Source organism: Kogia breviceps, chromosome 2 (assembly GCF_026419965.1).
Source record: "Kogia breviceps isolate mKogBre1 chromosome 2, mKogBre1 haplotype 1, whole genome shotgun sequence".
Classification (NCBI taxonomy): Eukaryota; Metazoa; Chordata; class Mammalia; order Artiodactyla; family Physeteridae; genus Kogia; species Kogia breviceps.
Genome location: NC_081311.1, coordinates 140,590,269 through 140,609,400, shown reverse-complemented (window position 1 = coordinate 140,609,400; position 19,132 = coordinate 140,590,269). Strand labels below are relative to the sequence as shown.

The following is a 19,132-nucleotide window of genomic DNA, read 5'->3' as shown; positions in this document are numbered from 1 at the left end:
CCCTCATATTAACAACATTTTCCTTTTTAAAAAAATTACTCCTTTTTATTTTCTCATTAAACAAGACATTTTTCTTTAGAGTGTATGCCCACATGCGTGTGTGTGCGCACACATGTGTGCAGATACTTAGAATCACAAATGCCAGGTTATTTTTTTCTAAAAAAATTTTTCTAACTTTTTACTGTAAGTGTACAGTTTTACAAACTAGACACTCACTTCTAACCAGCACCTGGAACAGAATACTATTTGCATCTCAGAAACCCCCCTCTTGCTTCATGGTGACTTTTTGACTTTTGGGGGGGAAGGGGAAGAAATTCTCATCAATATTTGATGTTTTTATGTTGTTTCAAAGTTTCTAAATATGTATGAGGTTATATACATCTCACATTATTTTTGTCGTGTGTCTAAGAAAGATATAGCATTTTTTATTTGCTAGGAAAGCATTAAGTGATTTTTAAAAATTAATTAATTTTTTGGCTGTGTTGGGTCTTTTTAAAAATTATTTATTTTTTTCATTTATTTTTGGCTGTGTTGGATCTTTGTTGCTGTGCACGGGCTTTCTCTAGTTTTGGTGAACGGGGTCTACTCTTTGTTGCCGCGCGTGGGCTTCTGATTGTGGTGGCTTCTCTTGTTGCGGAGCGTGGGCTTCAGTAGTTGTGGTGCACAGGTGTAGTTTGCTCTGTGGCAAGTGGGATCTTCCCAGACCAGAGCTTGAACCCGTTTTCCCTGCATTGGCAGGCAGATTCTTAACCACTGCACCACCAGGGAAGTCACACATTAAGTGATTTTGTGTGCGTTTTTGTTTTTGTTTTTTTTGCATTAAGTGATTTTGAAAGTCTTGAAACCATACAGTTGGAAAGATGTCAAAAATCAAGGATATTTGATATTAATTTTTATGAAAAGGAACATCAGTTTCTTTGCCTACAAAAAAATTCGGACTGCAGAAACAAAGTCCAGAGTAATTAAGGCTTTGGGAATCTTTGTTCTTCCCTCTGAAGTGATGAATTTATATTTTAGTTTAATCAGTAAGACTTAGGATGAGTGAAGTGGAACACTAGATTACAATTGGTTTTATGTTTTCTTAATCACTTTTCTAAGTGACTGCTTTGTTAAGGGGTACATTGTTGGTTTAAAATCTGCTATGAGCACTGTTTGCTTGTTGCACTTTGTTTTTGTAAACATTTCATAATACTCATGCCCTTGGAGAACAGCCTCTGGTGCTCTTTGGGGGAGGTAATACTGTTCTGAAGCTGATTACAATTTTTAACCTAAGGTGAAATGAATGTTTTGAGAATCTAATAATTCCAGCTTTTGTTATGTATAGATCAAGCCCCCCCCTCCCCCAATGAGTTGACAAACCAGAAGGAAACCACTTCCACTGCTAGAGAGAGCAGAGGAAGTGTAACCTAGCCTATTATGCACAAAACCCTGAAACTATCTCTGCAGGGATTTGGAAACCATAATCTTCAAGCAGTGGCTTTGTGAATTGTGCAGGACAGGTAGAACACACTCAGTGAAATGAGAATTCTTCAGAATCCAATGCAATGGAGTCATCTGTCCAAGCATCTACCAAAAAAGTGTCACTAAGGTGACATATCATGATGGTAGGGCAGGTATCTTGAGAACTCCAATCTGTGTGCATACATTCAGACAAAGAAGGAAATCAAATCTGGGGGTGAGTTCAGGCAAGAGGAGACAGGCTGGGCATTTTAGTTCACTCTAATAAAAAGGCCCAGCACACTCCATTTCCTAAACATTTGTAATGTAATATTTCATGTATATTAGAGCAGATCTGATATATATATATATATATATATACATTATAAATATATATAGTTTAAAGGAAAAGAGTAATGCAAACATACCTCCACTCTCACCAAACTTAACAGTAGTGCATTTATTGATGCTTTTGAAGCCCCTGTGGGTCCTCCATGATCACATTCCCCCTTTTCCCTGATGGAAGTACCTGCTCTGATTTTGGCTTCTCATTCATTTTTCTTTTTTCTTTCTAGTTTTGTCACATATATATTCCTGAACACTATTTTATTTAGTTTTGAATGTTTTTGAATGTTTTATAAATGAATCAAACTGCCTTCATCCTTCTTTAATTTGATCTTATAAATCAGCATTATGCCTGTGAGCATTTTAATTGTTGTATAGTATCCTATTGTGTGAATATACATAACTGTATTTATTTATCTATTTTCTTGTTGTTAGACATTTGGGTGGTTTCCAGTTTTTGGCAGCTATTAACAATAGTGCTACGGACATGCTTGTTCTTTCTCCTGGTGCACATGAACAAGAATTACTCTAAGATATATTATTTGGAATGGAATTGCCAGGTAATATTATCTTCAACTTTACTAGGTAATACATCATTAACTATGTTTTGCTTAGTTCAAAAGGGCTAGGGTTGCCAGATGTAGCAAATAAAAATACAGGATGCTCAGTTACATTTGAATTTTACATAAACAACAAATAACTTTTTAGTATCAGTATGGCCCTTGCAAAATTTACATTTCATCTGGCAACCCTAACAAGGTCAGTGAACTTTACCAAATCACAAACATTGGCCAATGAAGTGAAAGTGTGAGGGGGTGGGGGAGTATTTGGCCTTTTCTTCCTCTGCTAGCATGGCCAACAGAGTTGTTTAGGAGCACATTAGCTCAGGGGGCTCAGGTGCTTGCTAACCAGCTCTGTGGGTAATTGATTGGCTCAACAAATATGTATCAGCACCAGCTGTATGCCAAGCAGGTGCTAGATGTTGGGACTATGTAAACATGACGGACAAGGTCCTTGCCCTCCCTAGGCTTTTAGCCAAGGTGGGGAAATGGAGGATAATAAGGCAATGATCTATGTACTGTGGGAGCAGTGGTGTGCTGGTGAGGAAGCCTTGATTTGTAGATTTTGCTGACTTTGGTGTTGTAAATACTCTTACCATGGCCAGTTCCAAGATACCAATGTGACATCATTGAACTCTGAGCTGAGGGAGAGACTTGTACAATCTGCTCTCTGGGTGGTATGAACTGGCTCCAGCAGCCCCCTGTATGGGGGAATACAAAGAAAGGACATTTCATCCAGTCTCTGGGCTCATTTCTGACTGGTTTGGGGGAAAGGGACTTAAGCATTAATTGTTTCCTCAAATTTAGTAGGAATCAAATGTTAAGAGGTAAAAAAAAATTATTATATCTATAATATTGGATGCTTTTAAAATATTTTTTACTATGGTATATAAATAGAAAAGAGTCCAATAAACATAGTTGTAAATTATGACTAGCCTATAGATCAGGGCTTAGATCTCTCCCCTTTTGTATGTGACCTTCTATCAGGAGAGGCTTGAAGACCTCCTCTCCTGGACTGGTTCCTCACCTGTATCCCAGCTCATTGATCCATATTACCCATTCCATGACAGAGTCCTTGATTCTGTGCCGGGCATTGCACTAGGGGCTTCGGTCCCTGTCCTCATGGAGCTCTCAATTCACAGAAAGAATATTCTCCCCAGTTCTTTGCAGGCAATTTTACTCCTGTGTTTTCAGGCTGGCTTTCCCTCTGTGAGTATTTCCCCAAGAAATCTTGCCCTAAACCCCCTTCCAATGATCTTTTCTTGCTTTTCTTGACAGTTCTCCTTCCCCAGAGTGGCTGAATCTGGACTCTCCTGACTTTCTTATATCTTTTCTTGTTGAGGAAGCTAACACTCTAGCCATCCCATCTCTCTCTATCAAACGTTATTGGAATGCCTGTGTACTAGCTGATGTGCAAGGGGTGGGGGAGCCTCTCCTTACCATTTAAAAGCTTTCATTTATCACAATAATTTAATAAAATTATGTATTTGCACTATTTGTATCCAGGCCCTTTTTATGCTTAAATTACTTAAGAAATACATGATTCATTGTACAAAATTTGGCAAAGCAGAAAGTAGAAAAGAATAATTATGCAATCTTACAGCCCAAGGCTAGCCATGCACTTTTTGGGGTGCATCCTTGCAGTCATTTGTTTTGCATACTTACAAACAAATCGGGATCATACCCGTGTTTTCTCTTACAATATACATGAAAATTTTACCATCCTTTTCAGTATTCTTCAAAGGCATGATTTTAAGTGATGGCATAACATTCCATTTTCAGGCTAAGCCACGGTTTATTTAAGTAGCTCCCTGTTGCTGGCAGTAGCCTCTTTATAAGTAAGTCAGTGTTGACTATCTTTATCATAAGCTACAAGAAAGCAGGAATCAATCATTTAATTTTCTTTCCAAGGCAGCACTTTTAACAAAAATAAATCAAAAGTAATTGGATTATGTTATTTGCTGTGATCCTCTAGTTACCATTTAAAATAAAAGGAGTCAGTCTGCATAAAATGTAACCGGGGTTGCTGTAAAGGTAACCTGAGGCTCTGGGGAGGGTTGGGAGGAAGATAACCTACTATCAAATCTCTTTGGTTGGGTTTTGTTTACTACTCTCGAGAGGAGCTGAGCTCTATATAAAGTCTTGGAATTGGTAGGAGCTTTAGAGATCACCTAGTGACTCTAACCTCTTTTTCATAGATGGGGAAATTGAATCGAGAAGGATTGTTACCTGCTGAGACTAGTACCCAGGCCTCTTGACTTCCTTCCTCTCTGGTGCTCTTTTCACCACAATCAGCTGACTAAGCTTACTCTTTTAAAATACTGAAAGAGCATACAGTTGCCTATTACCTATCATATAGGAATTCTTGTTTTGCCTTAGGGTGAATGTGCTTTGGTATAAAAATCTAATGGTAAGTTTCTGGATGTGTATCCAAGAGAAAGGAAGGCATATGTCCACACAAAGACTTGTACACAAATGTTCATACTAGCATTATTCATAATAGCCAAAAAGTGGAAACAATGCAAATGTCCATCAACAGGTGAATGGATAAAGTGTGGTATAGTCACACAATGGAATAGTCGGCAATAAAAAGAAATGAACTACTGATAAATGCAACAATGTAGATGAATCGCAAAATAATTATGTTGAGTAAAAGAAGCCAGACAAAAGTGTACAAACCTTATGATTCCATTTATGTAAAGTTCTGGAAAATGCAAGCTAATCTAAGTGACAGAAAGCACATCTGTGGTTACTTGGAAATGGGGGTGTAGGGGAAGAGGAACCACAAAGGGGTAGAGGAAGTTTTGGAGGCTGATGGATATATTCACTATCTTGATTTTATAAATGGTTTCAGGGTTGTATACACATCAAAACTTATCAAGCTGTACAGTTTAAATATGCGTAGTTTATTGTATGTTAATTATACCTCACCAAAGTTGTTTAGGGGACTTCCCTGGTGGTCCAGTGGGTAAGACTCCTGTGTTCCCAATGCAAGGGGCCCCGGCTTCCATCCCTGGTCAGGGAACTAGATCCTGCATGCATGCCACAACTAAGAGCTTCCAGCTGCAGCGAAGATCCCGCGTGCAGCAACTAAGACCCGGAGCAGCCTAAATAGATAAATAATTAACTAAAAAATTAATAAAATTGTTTTTAATTTGTGAGATGTTCCTCTTAAGTTTGAAAAGCAGAACATTACTAAAAACTCACTTTAGAATCTGAAGCATAGAAAACTAAAATTACCTCTGGAGATAACTGACAACCAAGGTTCTATTCTAGTATGATAGTTTATCTGAACAAAACATTACTATGAGAAATACAAAGTCATAAAAATAAAAAATAGAAATGACATTTTTGTCCCCCTGCATGCAATTTCCTCGTGCCAGTACAGTTGCTGTATATCATAATCTTTTTAGTGTTCTATTCAATTTGGTTTTTTAAAGAGAGCAATTCCTTGTATTTTTCCTGAACTATTAGCTCCTTTATGTACAAGATGCCCAATCCTTGATGTGTCTGTCCGTGTGTGGGTGTGTAGAAAGTTACACTGTACCTATAAATTTCAGCAAATGCTGCAATTTGCTTTAGGATTTTGTAGTCAGGGCTCAGCAGCGGCCCTGGAACTTTCTAGAAACCAACCATACCCTCTTCTACAAGATGAACCCTGGATAGTTTCCCTAAATATGTGAATTCAGTGATCAAAATTTTCTTATATTTCCCACCTACTGTTTTAAAACAAAGAACTGCTAGACCACACATACAGCGCAGAACACCGGTAAAGATTTTCTTTTTTGGAAAACACTCATAAAGTTTTATTTCCATCCCCCCCAACTTATTTTCTTAGCTCTTTTATTCGATAATCACTCCCATTCTGTAGACGGGGAGAGGCACACCGGTTTTTTTTGCACAGTACAGAGGGGCAAGAAAGAAGCAACTCTCAACTTTTCAGTTCCATTTTGAGAAATGATCACATCGAACTCCTGAGAAACGACAGCTCAGCGAGAGCAGAAGCATTTCTCTCCAGGCTGGGTGTGGGTCGGAAGCTAGGCGCGCTTCCGCGCGAGAGAGGGGGAGTCAGGTGGCAGCGGATCGGGCGCGGGAGCCGGTGCAGCGCGGCGGGGGCGCGTGCGGGGTGCGCCTCCCTTCGGCCGGCTCGGGGAGGCCACCCCCGCGCACGCCAGTCGGTCGGCCGGGCTCCCGCGCAGCGCTGCGATCCGCTGGTGAGCCAGCAGCGCCCTGCGCCCGCGTCTCCTCCCTCGCGCGCTCGTTCCCTCCCCAGCCCCCCCGCCCCTAACCCCTGGCAGTCCCTCCCCCAAGCCTGCTCCCGCGGCCGCCGCCGCCGCCGCCGCCGCTGCTACCGGAGGCGCAGGAGCCTCGCGATAGTGTTTGCACAGGCGGCGCGTGACGCCGCCGCCGCCTGTAACTGATGCAGAGGTTACCCCGCCGCCTCAGCCGCCACCCACCACCCGCCGCCGCCGCCGCCACCCGGGCGACGCCGGGGGCCGACGCACTGCAGAGGTGCCGGCAGGTTCCGCCCGCGGAAGTCTTCTCGGCCGGCGCAGCCCGCGCTCCGCCCGCTCTCCGACCCCGGCTCCAGCGGGCGCCCCCTCGACACCTCCGCCGCCGCGCTCCTTCCCTCCGCCTCTTCCCCGGCGCGCCCGCCGGCTCCCTCACTTCTCCCCCTTTTCCTCCTCCCCGTCCCCCCTCCTCCCCTTACCTCTACCCTCCCCTCTACCCTCCCCACCTCCCCCCTTCTCGGTTTCCTCCCCCATCCCCTTGAATCTCCCCTCCCTGCCCTCGCTCTCTCGCTCGCCCTCAGCGCGGCCCCCGCCATGACGGAGGCGGGTGCCGGTGCCGTTGCCATTGCTGCCGCTGCCGTCGCAGGGGGGGAGTCGGGTTCCCAGAAAGTAGCTTGATGAGTGTCCAAAGTAGCAGTGGAAGTTTGGAGGGGCCGCCATCTTGGTCCCAGCTCTCCACGTCTCCAACCCCGGGCTCGGCGACGGCGGCCAGGTCCCTGCTGAATCACACGCCGCCATCCGGGAGGCCCAGGGAAGGTAAGCGCCGTCGCGCCCGCGCCCGCTCGCGGTCCTCCCCTCCTGCGCCGCGGCCCCTGCGCCCCCGCGTCTCCTTCCTTCGACCCCGGGGTGGGGGAGGGGCTGAGGTGGACTTGAGGCCTCCCGGCTCCGGGGAGGTAGTGCTCTGTGTGTGGGTGGTGGTTCGCGGGTGGCTGAGAAGAGCGACGAGGGGGTGCGCGCTGGAGGGGACGGAGCGAGGCGCGGCGCACAGACTCGCCTGGGCTTCCTAAGAGCCAGTCCTGCTGGGATGGGAAGCCTGACCCCGGACTCGAGCCCCTTTCTGCTCCATTTGCTAGTACACTCAGTACTCTTAACCTCCTGGCCTCGGGTCTCTGGTGGATTTTCCCTGTTGGTGAAGCATTGATCCTCGAGCCCCCTCCCCTTCTCTCGCGCACTCCTCCCCTAGAGGCGGTCCCCGCTCTGCTTCCCGGGACCTGGAGGATGCCTCTCGTTTTCAGGGTCTCTGCCCTTTTGGGGGAGCCTCTGAAATTATCAAAGCCGACTTTGATCCCTAGCCTGGCCCCCTAGAGCAGTTGAAACGACAGACTGATTCGTGGGCAGGCTTTAAAAACCATTCCTCCAGATGGTTGCAACTTTGCTTCGCCATCATCTCCTGCGTGTTTGTGCGTTTTCTCTCTACAGCAAGTAGGCTGCTGTTCTTTGACAGGGTCGTGGGTTTTGTGGGAAATATCTGCGTAAAGGTTACTGCAAACACGCACCAGATCGGTTACAATTGTTTTCTAAGTTTTCTGGCTTCTTGCATGCAAGTGTGCTGCCACCAGATGTAGCAGTTACACAGCTAGTAAGACACCGGAGTGCTTTTGACTAATATTTCAAGTTGCTGTATTTAACTTTAAGTATACGACATAAAATGAAATTTGGGAGAATTATGGGGGAAGAATAAATGTGCGTAGAATCACGTTTAACGCTCTTTTGTCTGGAAAACGTTTAGCGGTATTCATCTGCAATTGGTAAATGGGTTGTTCACGGCCGGTTGTGTCACACAGGGGGATTGTAGCCACATTTTCAAAAAAAAAACGTCTGGAAGTCCAGTAGTCTAGTGAATCCTTTAAAGATACCAGGAGCTTTGATTTATGCAGTTGTCAGGGGGATTAATTTATCTTGAAAATATCTGTCAATATTTACGACTCAGAGCCCTGACATTTGTTAATCAGGTGGTTTGTGCCCTGAATCCAGTGGCTCAGGCACAGCATTCTTTGTCATTTTGTTCTTGTGAGCATGTGTGAAAGTGACAATAGGCTCAAAGATTGGTATGAATTTGCTCTGGAAAATTCAGGGGAAGGTTTGATTTATGGCATCCATTAAGCATGCTGAATACATTGACATGACATTTCCCCTTTCCATCTCACCCCCAACTCTGAGTTCTGATTATTAGAAGATAAAAGTTTATTTATTGACTCACTCAAATTTAGTACACCTGGTGATTTTTCTTTTTGCATTTGAAAATTTGTAAATGAATGTTTTAAAATCTATTTTGTAAACAGCAGTTGGTGCTTTTAGCATGCTTTTACTTTTGTCTGTTCTTTCATTAAGATGCTTAATGATAGTGTTAGGAGTGGTAGTGTAATGAGTGATAGTAAATGATGGTCTTGGGAAAGACTCTCTTTTAAGGCTATACCTTTTTTTCATTCATTTCTTAAATATTTGCTGAGCCATTTCTGTGAGCTAAGCACTGTGCTAGATACTGAGGGCATGGTGTTGAATTGCTCATCTGTAGCATCTGTAATTAATAATTTGGAGGCTGAAAAATCTAGATTGAGCTTCTGAGGTTACTTCAACTCTAGTTAAAAAACTTTCATACTATTCTGCAATTTTCCTGATGTTTTAAATTTTTGGGGGGTTGGTATCATTTAGCTTGACCCAAATAACCCGAAATTTTGTCCAGCAGTTTGGATTTTTATGTAACCTGAATAGTGAGTCTCTGTTTACTAATGAAATAACAGAACATGCTTTTGTGGAAGTTATACTTCACACCCAAGTACCTGTATGGTGACAGTGGTACATTGCTTTTTTTTTACCAACCAAGAAGTAAGTTAAAACTGTTAATTCTCTCTAGGATTATATATATTCATCTTGAAGCTATAGTTTCAGATTTCACTAATGCTAATAGGAATTGCATATATGAAGCCCTAGGTATCAAGATGGAAACATTTTCTTTTGAGTGTGATCCCAGTTTTTATTTTAACAAGTGCTTTGCATCTATTCCAAGTAACACATTAGTATGTTGTGTAAATTGATGTAAATTGAGAGCTTTGATTGCTGGTGACTGATAGATAGTAAGAATCATTACTATTAATGGAACTTAAGTGTATGTATCAAGGAGAGAATAAACTTTGTTTCTTGAAAAATTGAGCCAATTAAATGTAATATATAATAGAAAATTTTAAACTTAAAAGAGATGTACACATATGTATATAAAGTTACATATGTGATGAACTCCTTTTAAGCAAATTTTACTTTGAAAATGGGCTATTTTCAAAGTTGTTCCATAAGTATCTTTTCTATAAGCCTAACTCATAAGATTTAGGAATTTATATGATATAGTGTAGACTTCTTTCTTCCCTCTGAGTCCCAAAGCTTTTCCTTTATCAATCTTAAAATTCTCTGAGAGGTGCTCAGCAGTGTAGCTCTAGATTTCACACTGGGTTTTTTAAACCTGTGGCTAAATTCTCTATCCCACTTTATCTTCTAATGTGTGAATAAGGGTGTAGGAAGTTAAGAAATTAAAATTTCAAATAAGGTCAGGTTTGTTTGCGGAGGCCGAGGAACCTGGTGTGTGTACTGGCTAGATGAGCAGGTGGTTTTTTTGCGTATCAGTACATAGGTACTTTTGAATGGGTTACTGCTAAGAGTCAAATAAATGGTTATACAAAAGACTTGGCTTTTCTGTTTCATTTTGCCAGATATGAATAATTTGCTTTACTTTTACATAAATAATGAAAGTAGTTTGGTCAAAAAGATAATATCACAGTTTAAATAAACTTGCTCTCTGTTTCCATATTTACAGACTGCATCCTTTAGACAGAAGAGTTAAAGTATTTGACTCCAGATGATTGAGTAATACCTGTAGGGAGGTGTTAACAGTTAAATGTACCAGATGGCCCTTTAATTTCTTGAAGTCACCTGCCGGAGCAAGATAGGGTTGTATGTTTAAGGATTCTAGCTCATGAATATATAGATATGTGGTAGGTGCCTCCCTTACAGAGTCATATGTACGTATTAGAGGAGAGAGGGAAATCCAAGATTGTTAGAAGTCTGGGAATCTGCCCCTGAGAAATAGGCTGTGCTTTAGCCATTTTGGTCTCAGGACCTCTTTACTCCCTTAAATATTATTGAGGAAGAGATTTTGTTTATGTGGGTTATATCTATTGATATTTACTATATTTGAAATGCAATAACTTCAAAAATATTTATCTAAAAATAATCTGATTACATGTTAACAAATTTTAAAATGAAGATAAATATTCTAAAACAACAACTTTAGTGAGGGGACTTCCCTGGTAGCACAGTGGTTAAGAATCCGCCTACCAATTCAGGGGACACCGGTTTGATCCCTAATTCGGGAAGATCCCACATACTGCACAGCAACTAAGCCCGTGCGCCACAACTACTGAGCCTGCACTCAGTGAGAGCCTGCATTGAACCTGCACTCAATGATAAGCCCACGTACCGCAACTCCAGAAAGCCCGCACACAGCAACGAAGACCCAATGCAGCCAAAAATTAAAACAAAAACACACTTCAGTGAGGCTGGTGGCATTGTTTTATATTTTTACAAATCACTTTAATTTCTGGCTTACTAGAAGATAGGTGGATTTTCTTCTTTCAGTCTGTTGAGATATATTTTGATTGAGGCATGTGAAGAGAATCCAACTTCACACAGATATGTAGTTTAAAGGTATGTAGTTTAAAGGTACTTGTGATGTGGAAGTACATTTTATCTGGGAAGTGTCTTCAGGACCCACAAGAAATCTGTGGACCATACGTTTAGACTAAAGAAGAAACTAAAGGGTGGGAAAAAGTATAGCTGTTTTCAGGCATTTCAAACACATAAATTAAAGAGAGAATGTGTTCATTATGCTGTTATAGAAGATGGACCAGCAGGTGAAACTTAGGAAGGCACAGAATGAATTCAGTATAATTTTTTGACAAGAATGTAAAAACTATAACTACAGGACTTGGCCAGCAATGAAAGAACTGCTTTAAAGAATTTAAAGCAAACTACGGAGACTTTTTTGGGGGAGCTAGAGATAAATTCTGTAGATTCTTATTTTGTGTGCTATTAGATTAAGTGACTTAAGGTCCCATCCAGTTAAAAATTGCAAACATTCTGTGATTCTTTGAAAATTCGTAAATATAGTTAAACTGTACTTACATATCCATGAATGTTTTTGAATATTCTCTTAAGTCAGTAGCATGAAACTATCATTGACTTTATTACTCTTTTGCATTTTTATTATGCTTTTCCTCTGAGGATTTTTCTGTATTTTCTGGAATAAACACTGTCCGTCTTCCTGAAATCCTGATGAATTCCCTGTGAAATACAATAAGCTTTGAAGACATTTTAGGGAATTAGATGCTGCTTACGATACAGTTTAGTAGAGTTGTCATATACATGGGCACAGAATTTTAGAATGCTGTGGGGGGCTGATTTTCAGTTCAGAAAGAGAAACTCAGCAGTCTGTATAGTCTTTCATTTGTAATTGTGTATGTGATTTCAGAAGTAATGTGCTTAATCTAATGGTTTTAAAGCTAGAGTCTGAAAAAAGGATGCATGAAGGCAAAGAGTTTAATTGATCACTCTTGAATTTAAAAATGCATATTAAATAAAACCAGAACATAAAGTGAAGAATTTAAATTCTCATTGAGAGGATTATGCATATCATAATAACTATCATTACCTATAGCAATTCATATTTTAATTTAATATGGAACATAATCTCTTCTGTGAGATGTATTGAAAGGTTAGATTTTAGGTGCTGGGAAGTCAAGGTTAAACTCCTGTAACTTTCTTGGGGTCAACTTAAGTATAGTAAGTGACACAGCTTGAGACTTCATGTATTTCTTGCGTTTAGACTTAAAGCTCATTTTCTATAGAAGAGCCATAGGATTAAGTCATTTAGTTTAATAAACTTCTTCATGCTCTTTAATAATTTCCAGAAATCTTAGAATAGTTTAGAGGAATGGTGAAGTAGGAGAAGTATGGTAGAGAAGAGAAAGTGCATTGATAATTGGAATCCAAGTGTAGTCCCAATTTTGCCATTAACTAGCTGGGTGACTTTGGGCAAGTTGCTTATCTCTCTGCTTCAGTTTCATAAAATGAGAATTACAGAGCTGAAAAGAACCTTGGAAGCAAATGAATCCAAACCTCTCATTTTACAGACGAGGAAACTTAGATAATTTGCCCAGGCTTTTACTGTAGGAGAGGTGGGACCAAGATTCAGTTTTCTGACTTTCAACTTAGTGCTTTCTCCATTATACTTTGTGGCTTCTTTTCATCTGTAAAATGAGGGAGTTGAATTCGAAGCCTTCAGAGTTCTCTAACAGCTCAAAAATATTATTCCTTTGACATTAGTGCTAATTATAATTTACTGCAGGAAAGTTTGTAGCTTTTTTACTTTCTTTTTTTTTCTTTTTTTTTGGCCGTACGCGGGCCTCTCATCGTTGTGGCCTCTCCCTTTGCGGAGCACAGGCCCCAGACGTGCAGGCTCAGAGGCCATGGCTCACGGGCCCAGCCGCTTCGTGGCATGTGGGATCTTCCCGGACCGGGTCACGAACCCGTGTCCCCGGCATCGGCAGGCGGACTCTCAACCACTGCGCCACCAGGGAAGCCCTGTAGCTTTTATTTATTGGTGAAAGAAATGTTTCTTGAAGAAGCAATGTGACCTTTTCAAGGTTATGTTATAATTTGTTAAGAGAAGATATTCATCTTCATTATTACCAAAAGATTTTTAAGTTTATTTATGAGCATGGTAAGCAGTAATGTGCTAGGTGATCTTGTCTTTTCAATAATCTACATTCTAAAATACTGTTATGAATATATTAAAAGCTGTGTAAATTACATAAATAATAATGTGGTGCCCTGAAGTGAAGTAACTAGGTGATTGTTACTCAGAAATTATTTCTGGGGTGTTTCCCCCCCGAGTTAGATGCCTCTGCTCCTTAGTGTTGTATAGGATTGTCTATTTCATAGCACCTTTGTCATACTACCTTTAATTTTTGTTTTATTTTTTTGCATACTAGACAGAAAGGTCTTGAATTCAGAGACTGTGTTTGTTCATTTCCATATTCTCAGTGCATAGTAGGATGTCCTCTATAGCAGGGGTCCCCAAATCCCGGGAGGCTGCTACAGCTGTGGTCCGCGGCCTGTTAGGGACCGGGCTGCATAGCAGGAGGTGAGTGGAGTGAGCACAGCTTCATCTGCTGCTCCCCATTGCTTGCATTACCGCCTGAACCATTCCCCACCCCTGTACGTGGAAAAATTGTCTTCCACAAAACCAGTCCCTGCTGCCAAAAGGTTGGGGACTGCTGCTCTATAGAGGTGGCACCTAATGAAAAGTTTTGTTGAAGATCTGTTAAAGCCTTTTTTTTTTTTAAATGGAGTGATTATATACTTAATATGCACGTATTTCAGACCCAGGGAGATACTCATTTTAGTAATTCATAGGCAAGTTATATTTTAGAGAGTGATAATGGATAACAATAATAGCTAAAGTTTATTGTTTGTACATGTTAATTCATTTAATTCTCATAACTCTGTGAGGTATATACAATTATCATTCTCATTTTACAGATGAGGAACCAAAGCACAGAGAAGTAAAGAAACTTGTCCAGTATGACACAGAGTAGTAAATGTTAGGGCTGAGATTTGAATCAAGTCTGCATTTTAACCACTGGGATATATTGCTAAGATATGGAAATTTACTTTTGGGTAATTTCTTAGTTTTTCTTTAACAAGTTTTAATTTACTAATCAGTCTTTTAGGCTCATTCAATGTACTGGTAAACTTTGTTATTATTATTTTTTTGCATGAGTTTTGTATGTATGTGGAGATAAGATTAAAAAAAGGAAAAATCCAAAACCAATTTGTACAGATCTTAACATTTCATGGAAAATGTTAGAGGTATACTAATGAAAATCTTGCTTTCATGTTTAATAATTAAATTGGGATGCCATTTATCTTAATATTTTGACCTCATAAGCTCACCACAGCAATAACAAACATTAGAATTTGAATGGAGAATTTTTGACTGTCCATATAGGAATAGTCCACTTACTGTGGAGGGTTTTAACTTGGTGCATGAGGCTCTGAATAAAATTGAGATTCTTTAGTTGCAGATGTTTGAGTTTTATTAGTATTCAATATGGCAGGGAAAGGAAGCTTGAAGCTTAATCTGATTCATCTTATAAGAAGTATTTTTTAAAACACTTAAAGCTTTAATTATCTTATTGCATACAAAACAGATCCCTTGGTAACATGTATTATTTAGTGTATCTAATGAGAGACAGAATTTGAAAGGGTTGATAGGAATTCAAAGCATGATGTAGAAGGATGCAGATCTGAAATAGGTGGGAGGTTGTGAAACTTAAATCTTCTCAATGCCTTCATGATTAGGTTTGAAATATTGTGAATTTCACGAAGACAGGTTATACCTCTATTTAAGTTAAAATGCTTGTATGCTACAAAGATGCAGTACAAAGCCAAATGTGGTTTTGGGGGCTGACATAATATTCTCCTTCATTTATATGGATTATTAAGAGGTCGTTCTGCTCATAAATTTGTACCTTTCCCTGGAAACTAGTTTAGTTGGAGAAATGACTTCTAGGTTTAAATTAAGCTTTAACATGGTACTTGCTGGTATTGTTAAATGTCATACATTGTGATTTCATAATTCTGCACTTGATACTATGTATGTGCCTCTTGTCTGATGGTGAATATGGTGCCTCTGGAGAAGGTCAGGGGGATTTGTATGAAGCCAATCAGATTCATCCTGTCTTTCATGAGACCTGAGGCATATTTCTTTCTTTTTTTTTTTTGACAAATAGGGTATTTTTGCTTTTTTAAAAACAGTTTTTACTTTTTCTGTGCACAGATTTTTAAAAAAAATCAGGGAAGTTACATGGTTTAGTTAACTTTGTATATATATTTTTGCTTATCTCATTTATTTAAAAGATACATATACTTATTAATGGTAGGACTTGTTCTAGGCACTTTGTAAATAGTTACTCTTTTACTTCTAACAGTCATGAAGTAGGTACCATTGTATCCCTATTTTACAGATGAGGAAATTGAGCCACAGAGAGGTTAACTAACTAACCCAAGGACACATAGAGAATATGTAGCAGAGTCAGACTATGTAGCAGAGTCAGGATTCAGACTAGGCTCCTGAGTGCATGCTCTTAACAGTTATACTATTCTGTTAGCATTATTCCACTGAATTTTAACCACAGGGATACTGAATGGATGTACTGTAATTTACTTAGTTAACCATTCTTCTTTTGATAGTGTGTTAGTCATGATCCTTTTGCTTACCTGTGATAAAAACTTAACACAAGCTTTGGTAAATTAAAAAAGGAATTTACTGGTTCACGTAACTGGGAATTGTATGTGTGGAGGAGGATGGAATGGCTTTGGAAACAGCTTAGATCCAACATCTCAAATAATGTCACTGAGCCTCTTTGACTCCATTTCTGGGTTCTTCTAGCCTCTTGCTTCTGGAGCCCAGTCACATACCTTTTGGCTTAGTAACCACACTTGACAGACAAAACTTTTGCCTAATGTCTACATGTCACTTCTGGGTTTATGCTGTTGTATTATGATTGTCAATTCCTTAACCAATCACTGGTACCTGGGAGATGTACAGCAAGGTAGCCACTATGGCTGTAGGTAGAATGAGTTGGGGAATCCACAGAAAGCCATGATTGACAGACCACTGAAGGTCAAACAAATTAGGTGAGTGGTAGTTTTCCTGAGGAATGGATCATGGTGAACAAAAACATCTTAACTACCATAGTTGTTATTTAGGTTATTTCTTTTCTTTTTACTTTTACTTTTTGGCTACAATAGATATTGAAATAATATATCTGAGTAAAATCTCCCCCCACCCCCCGAAGAGGATTCCCAGTGATGGAATTATCAGGGCAAAAAGTATAAAACAATTAAAAGCTTTTGATAACCATTGCCAAATTATTATTTGAAGAATTGTGTTCGCTCATATAGCAGCAATGCATGAGCTAGGCATGTATTTTTGAACCAGGGGGGTTCACCTCATCCTAGGAATTACTGGGCTTAAATATTATTAACACAGTGCCTTGCAGTTAACCAAAGGGTTAAGATCTTCATACTGAACATGTATCTAATCCAGTTTATCAAATGCTTTATTATATTTTCTCTGGGCATTTCTGTCACTATTTAAAATTTTTTTATTTTATAATTTGAAACAGCAAACCCAAAAGGCTAATGAATTGCAGTCCTCGGCAAGCTCTTGGCCCCCTACTCCTCTTTCATATCAGTGTCTCCTACTTCTCTGACCTTGTTGACAGCATTATACTTAGTTTTTTATACTTAGATATTTATATCTTATGTTAGAAGCATTATTATGTAGAAGTAGTTACAAGCACATATTTGTTAGACCTGGATATCAGTTTAGGTTTTGCCACTTACTGTAGTAAGTTACTTAACCTCTCCATGCATCTGTAGATTTTCTTTCTTTTTTTGTTCTTTTTTAAATGCTTTTTTTTTTTTTTTTTTTGACCATGTGCCTTTCGGGATCTTGGTTCCCCAACCAGGAATCAAATCCGTGCCCCCTGCAGTGGAAGCGTGGAGTCTTAACCACTGGACTGCCATGGAATTCCTAGGTTTTCTTGATTGTAGGATGGGATAAGAAATAGTAACTATTTCATAAGGTTGTGAGAATTAAATGAGAAATTTGTGGCGTGTTAACCAGTCAGTATGTGTTAACTGTTACTATTATATTTAGATACAAGGATGCTTTAGAATTAAACATTTTTTCTTCTTTGTTTCAATGTCAAGAATAGGGAACAAGTACCATCTGGATTTAAGATCCTTATGGCCAGAGTACACTTGACATACATAGATTGTCTCCCTGGCTTGTTGAAGAATTCTAGCAGGGTTGTGTATGACAGAGGCAGATTTCAAGTGATAATCATAATTGTTAGTCTCATTTCTTTTCACTATATAATTTTGTGGCATTTATTATACATACAATTTTTCTTCCTTTGATTTATTTCTTTATTTTACATTTTAAGGATTTGCTTTACTGGGCAAAAGGGCATGAATTTTTTAATGTCATTTAATGTGTATTGTCACTGTTGTTTTCCCTGTGGGATAACCAGGATTTTAAAATCTGTTATTGCTTCTTAGAAGTGAATCAATTGTCAGAGCTTTAGAGTTTTATAGAAACCTTATTGGCATAGTTTGTTTATTCATTCAGCAAGTATTTTTGGACCTGGAGCATAGCACTGGGTAAACAAAGGTATGTAAGATATAGTGCTTGTCTCCTAGGAGCTTGGCCAAAGTCTAGTGAGGAAGACTACAATTCATAACATATAATTTATACTTAATAAAAAACAAACCACTTTGTGGGTCAGATAAAACAATCTGTGATGCCAGTTTCAACTTCTGATATAAACAGAATTATTATATAATGTGGTTGTAGCATATCCTATATCAAGGTGTTATATTAATTGGTTATTTGGTTGGTAGAAAAAAACTTTCGCAAAACAAATTTATTATTAGAAGGATATAGGGCTGAGTGTCTCTTAGAACCCATTTAGGTCTCAAGGGGACTGAACTAGAAACTGGAAATTCAGGAATCACAGTAGCACTGTTCTCCTGTGGATCATAGAGCAACCCTCTCCAGTGCTGTGAAGGAAAGTTTTTTAAAAAGGAAAAGTGGGAAGGAAGGAAATTGTATTTCTGTCAATAGGTATGAACAGAGTATTCCCTACAGAAGGGAATTAGACAATTTTCCTCCAGTTTAACTATTAAATGTTATCATCTTGTTTCAGTTGGTATGTCTTGATTGCTAGTGAGATTGAACTTAAACTTAATATTTATATCAAAAGCCCAATCTTTAAAAAATTATTACCCTCCAAAGTTCAAGTACTCTAATTTTACTGTATTCAATTGATTTTATTTTTTAATGTTATATGGTGCTTTACCTTTCATTATTGTATCATAATATTAATACATACAGAAAATGCACACGATAAATAATGCTCAGTGAATTACTATAAATCATGATGTACGTACTGACCACTCAGTTAAGAAATAGAACATTGACAGCATTTCAGAGCTCTCTTCCTGCACTCATCAGTCATTCACTACCTTCTCCCTTCCCTCCAAAGCAATCACTATTCTGACTTAATTATGCCTGTTTTGAATTTTATATAAACGGACTCACACAGTATATATATTTTTTCTAGCTGCTTTTGCTTCACGTATGTTTTAGAGTTTCATCCATGTTAATTCCTGTAACTGTTGTTCACTTTCAGTGCTCTATAATATTACCTGTACGTGTATACCACAGTTTCTTTATGCAATCTGTTGATAGATGTTTGGGTTGTTTCCACTTCTCTATTATTACTAATAATACTGTTTGAACATATTTATACCTGTCTCTTCATGTACTATTAATTTCTGTTGAGTATATACCTAACAGTACATTTTCTGGGTTAT

At 39.3% G+C, this 19,132-nt stretch overlaps 1 protein-coding gene across 1 annotated transcript in view; it reads left to right on the top strand.

The window, feature by feature from the left end:
• The first annotated feature begins 6,443 nt into the window (after positions 1–6,443).
• The window catches only part of TLK1 (tousled like kinase 1), a 152,473-nt gene continuing 139,784 nt past the window's right edge, over positions 6,444–19,132 (top strand). The window contains exon 1 of the mRNA XM_059053516.2: positions 6,444–7,390. Coding sequence (XP_058909499.1) covers positions 7,252–7,390 — 139 coding nt within the window. The 5' untranslated portion in view covers positions 6,444–7,251. The remainder of the gene's footprint in view (positions 7,391–19,132) is intronic.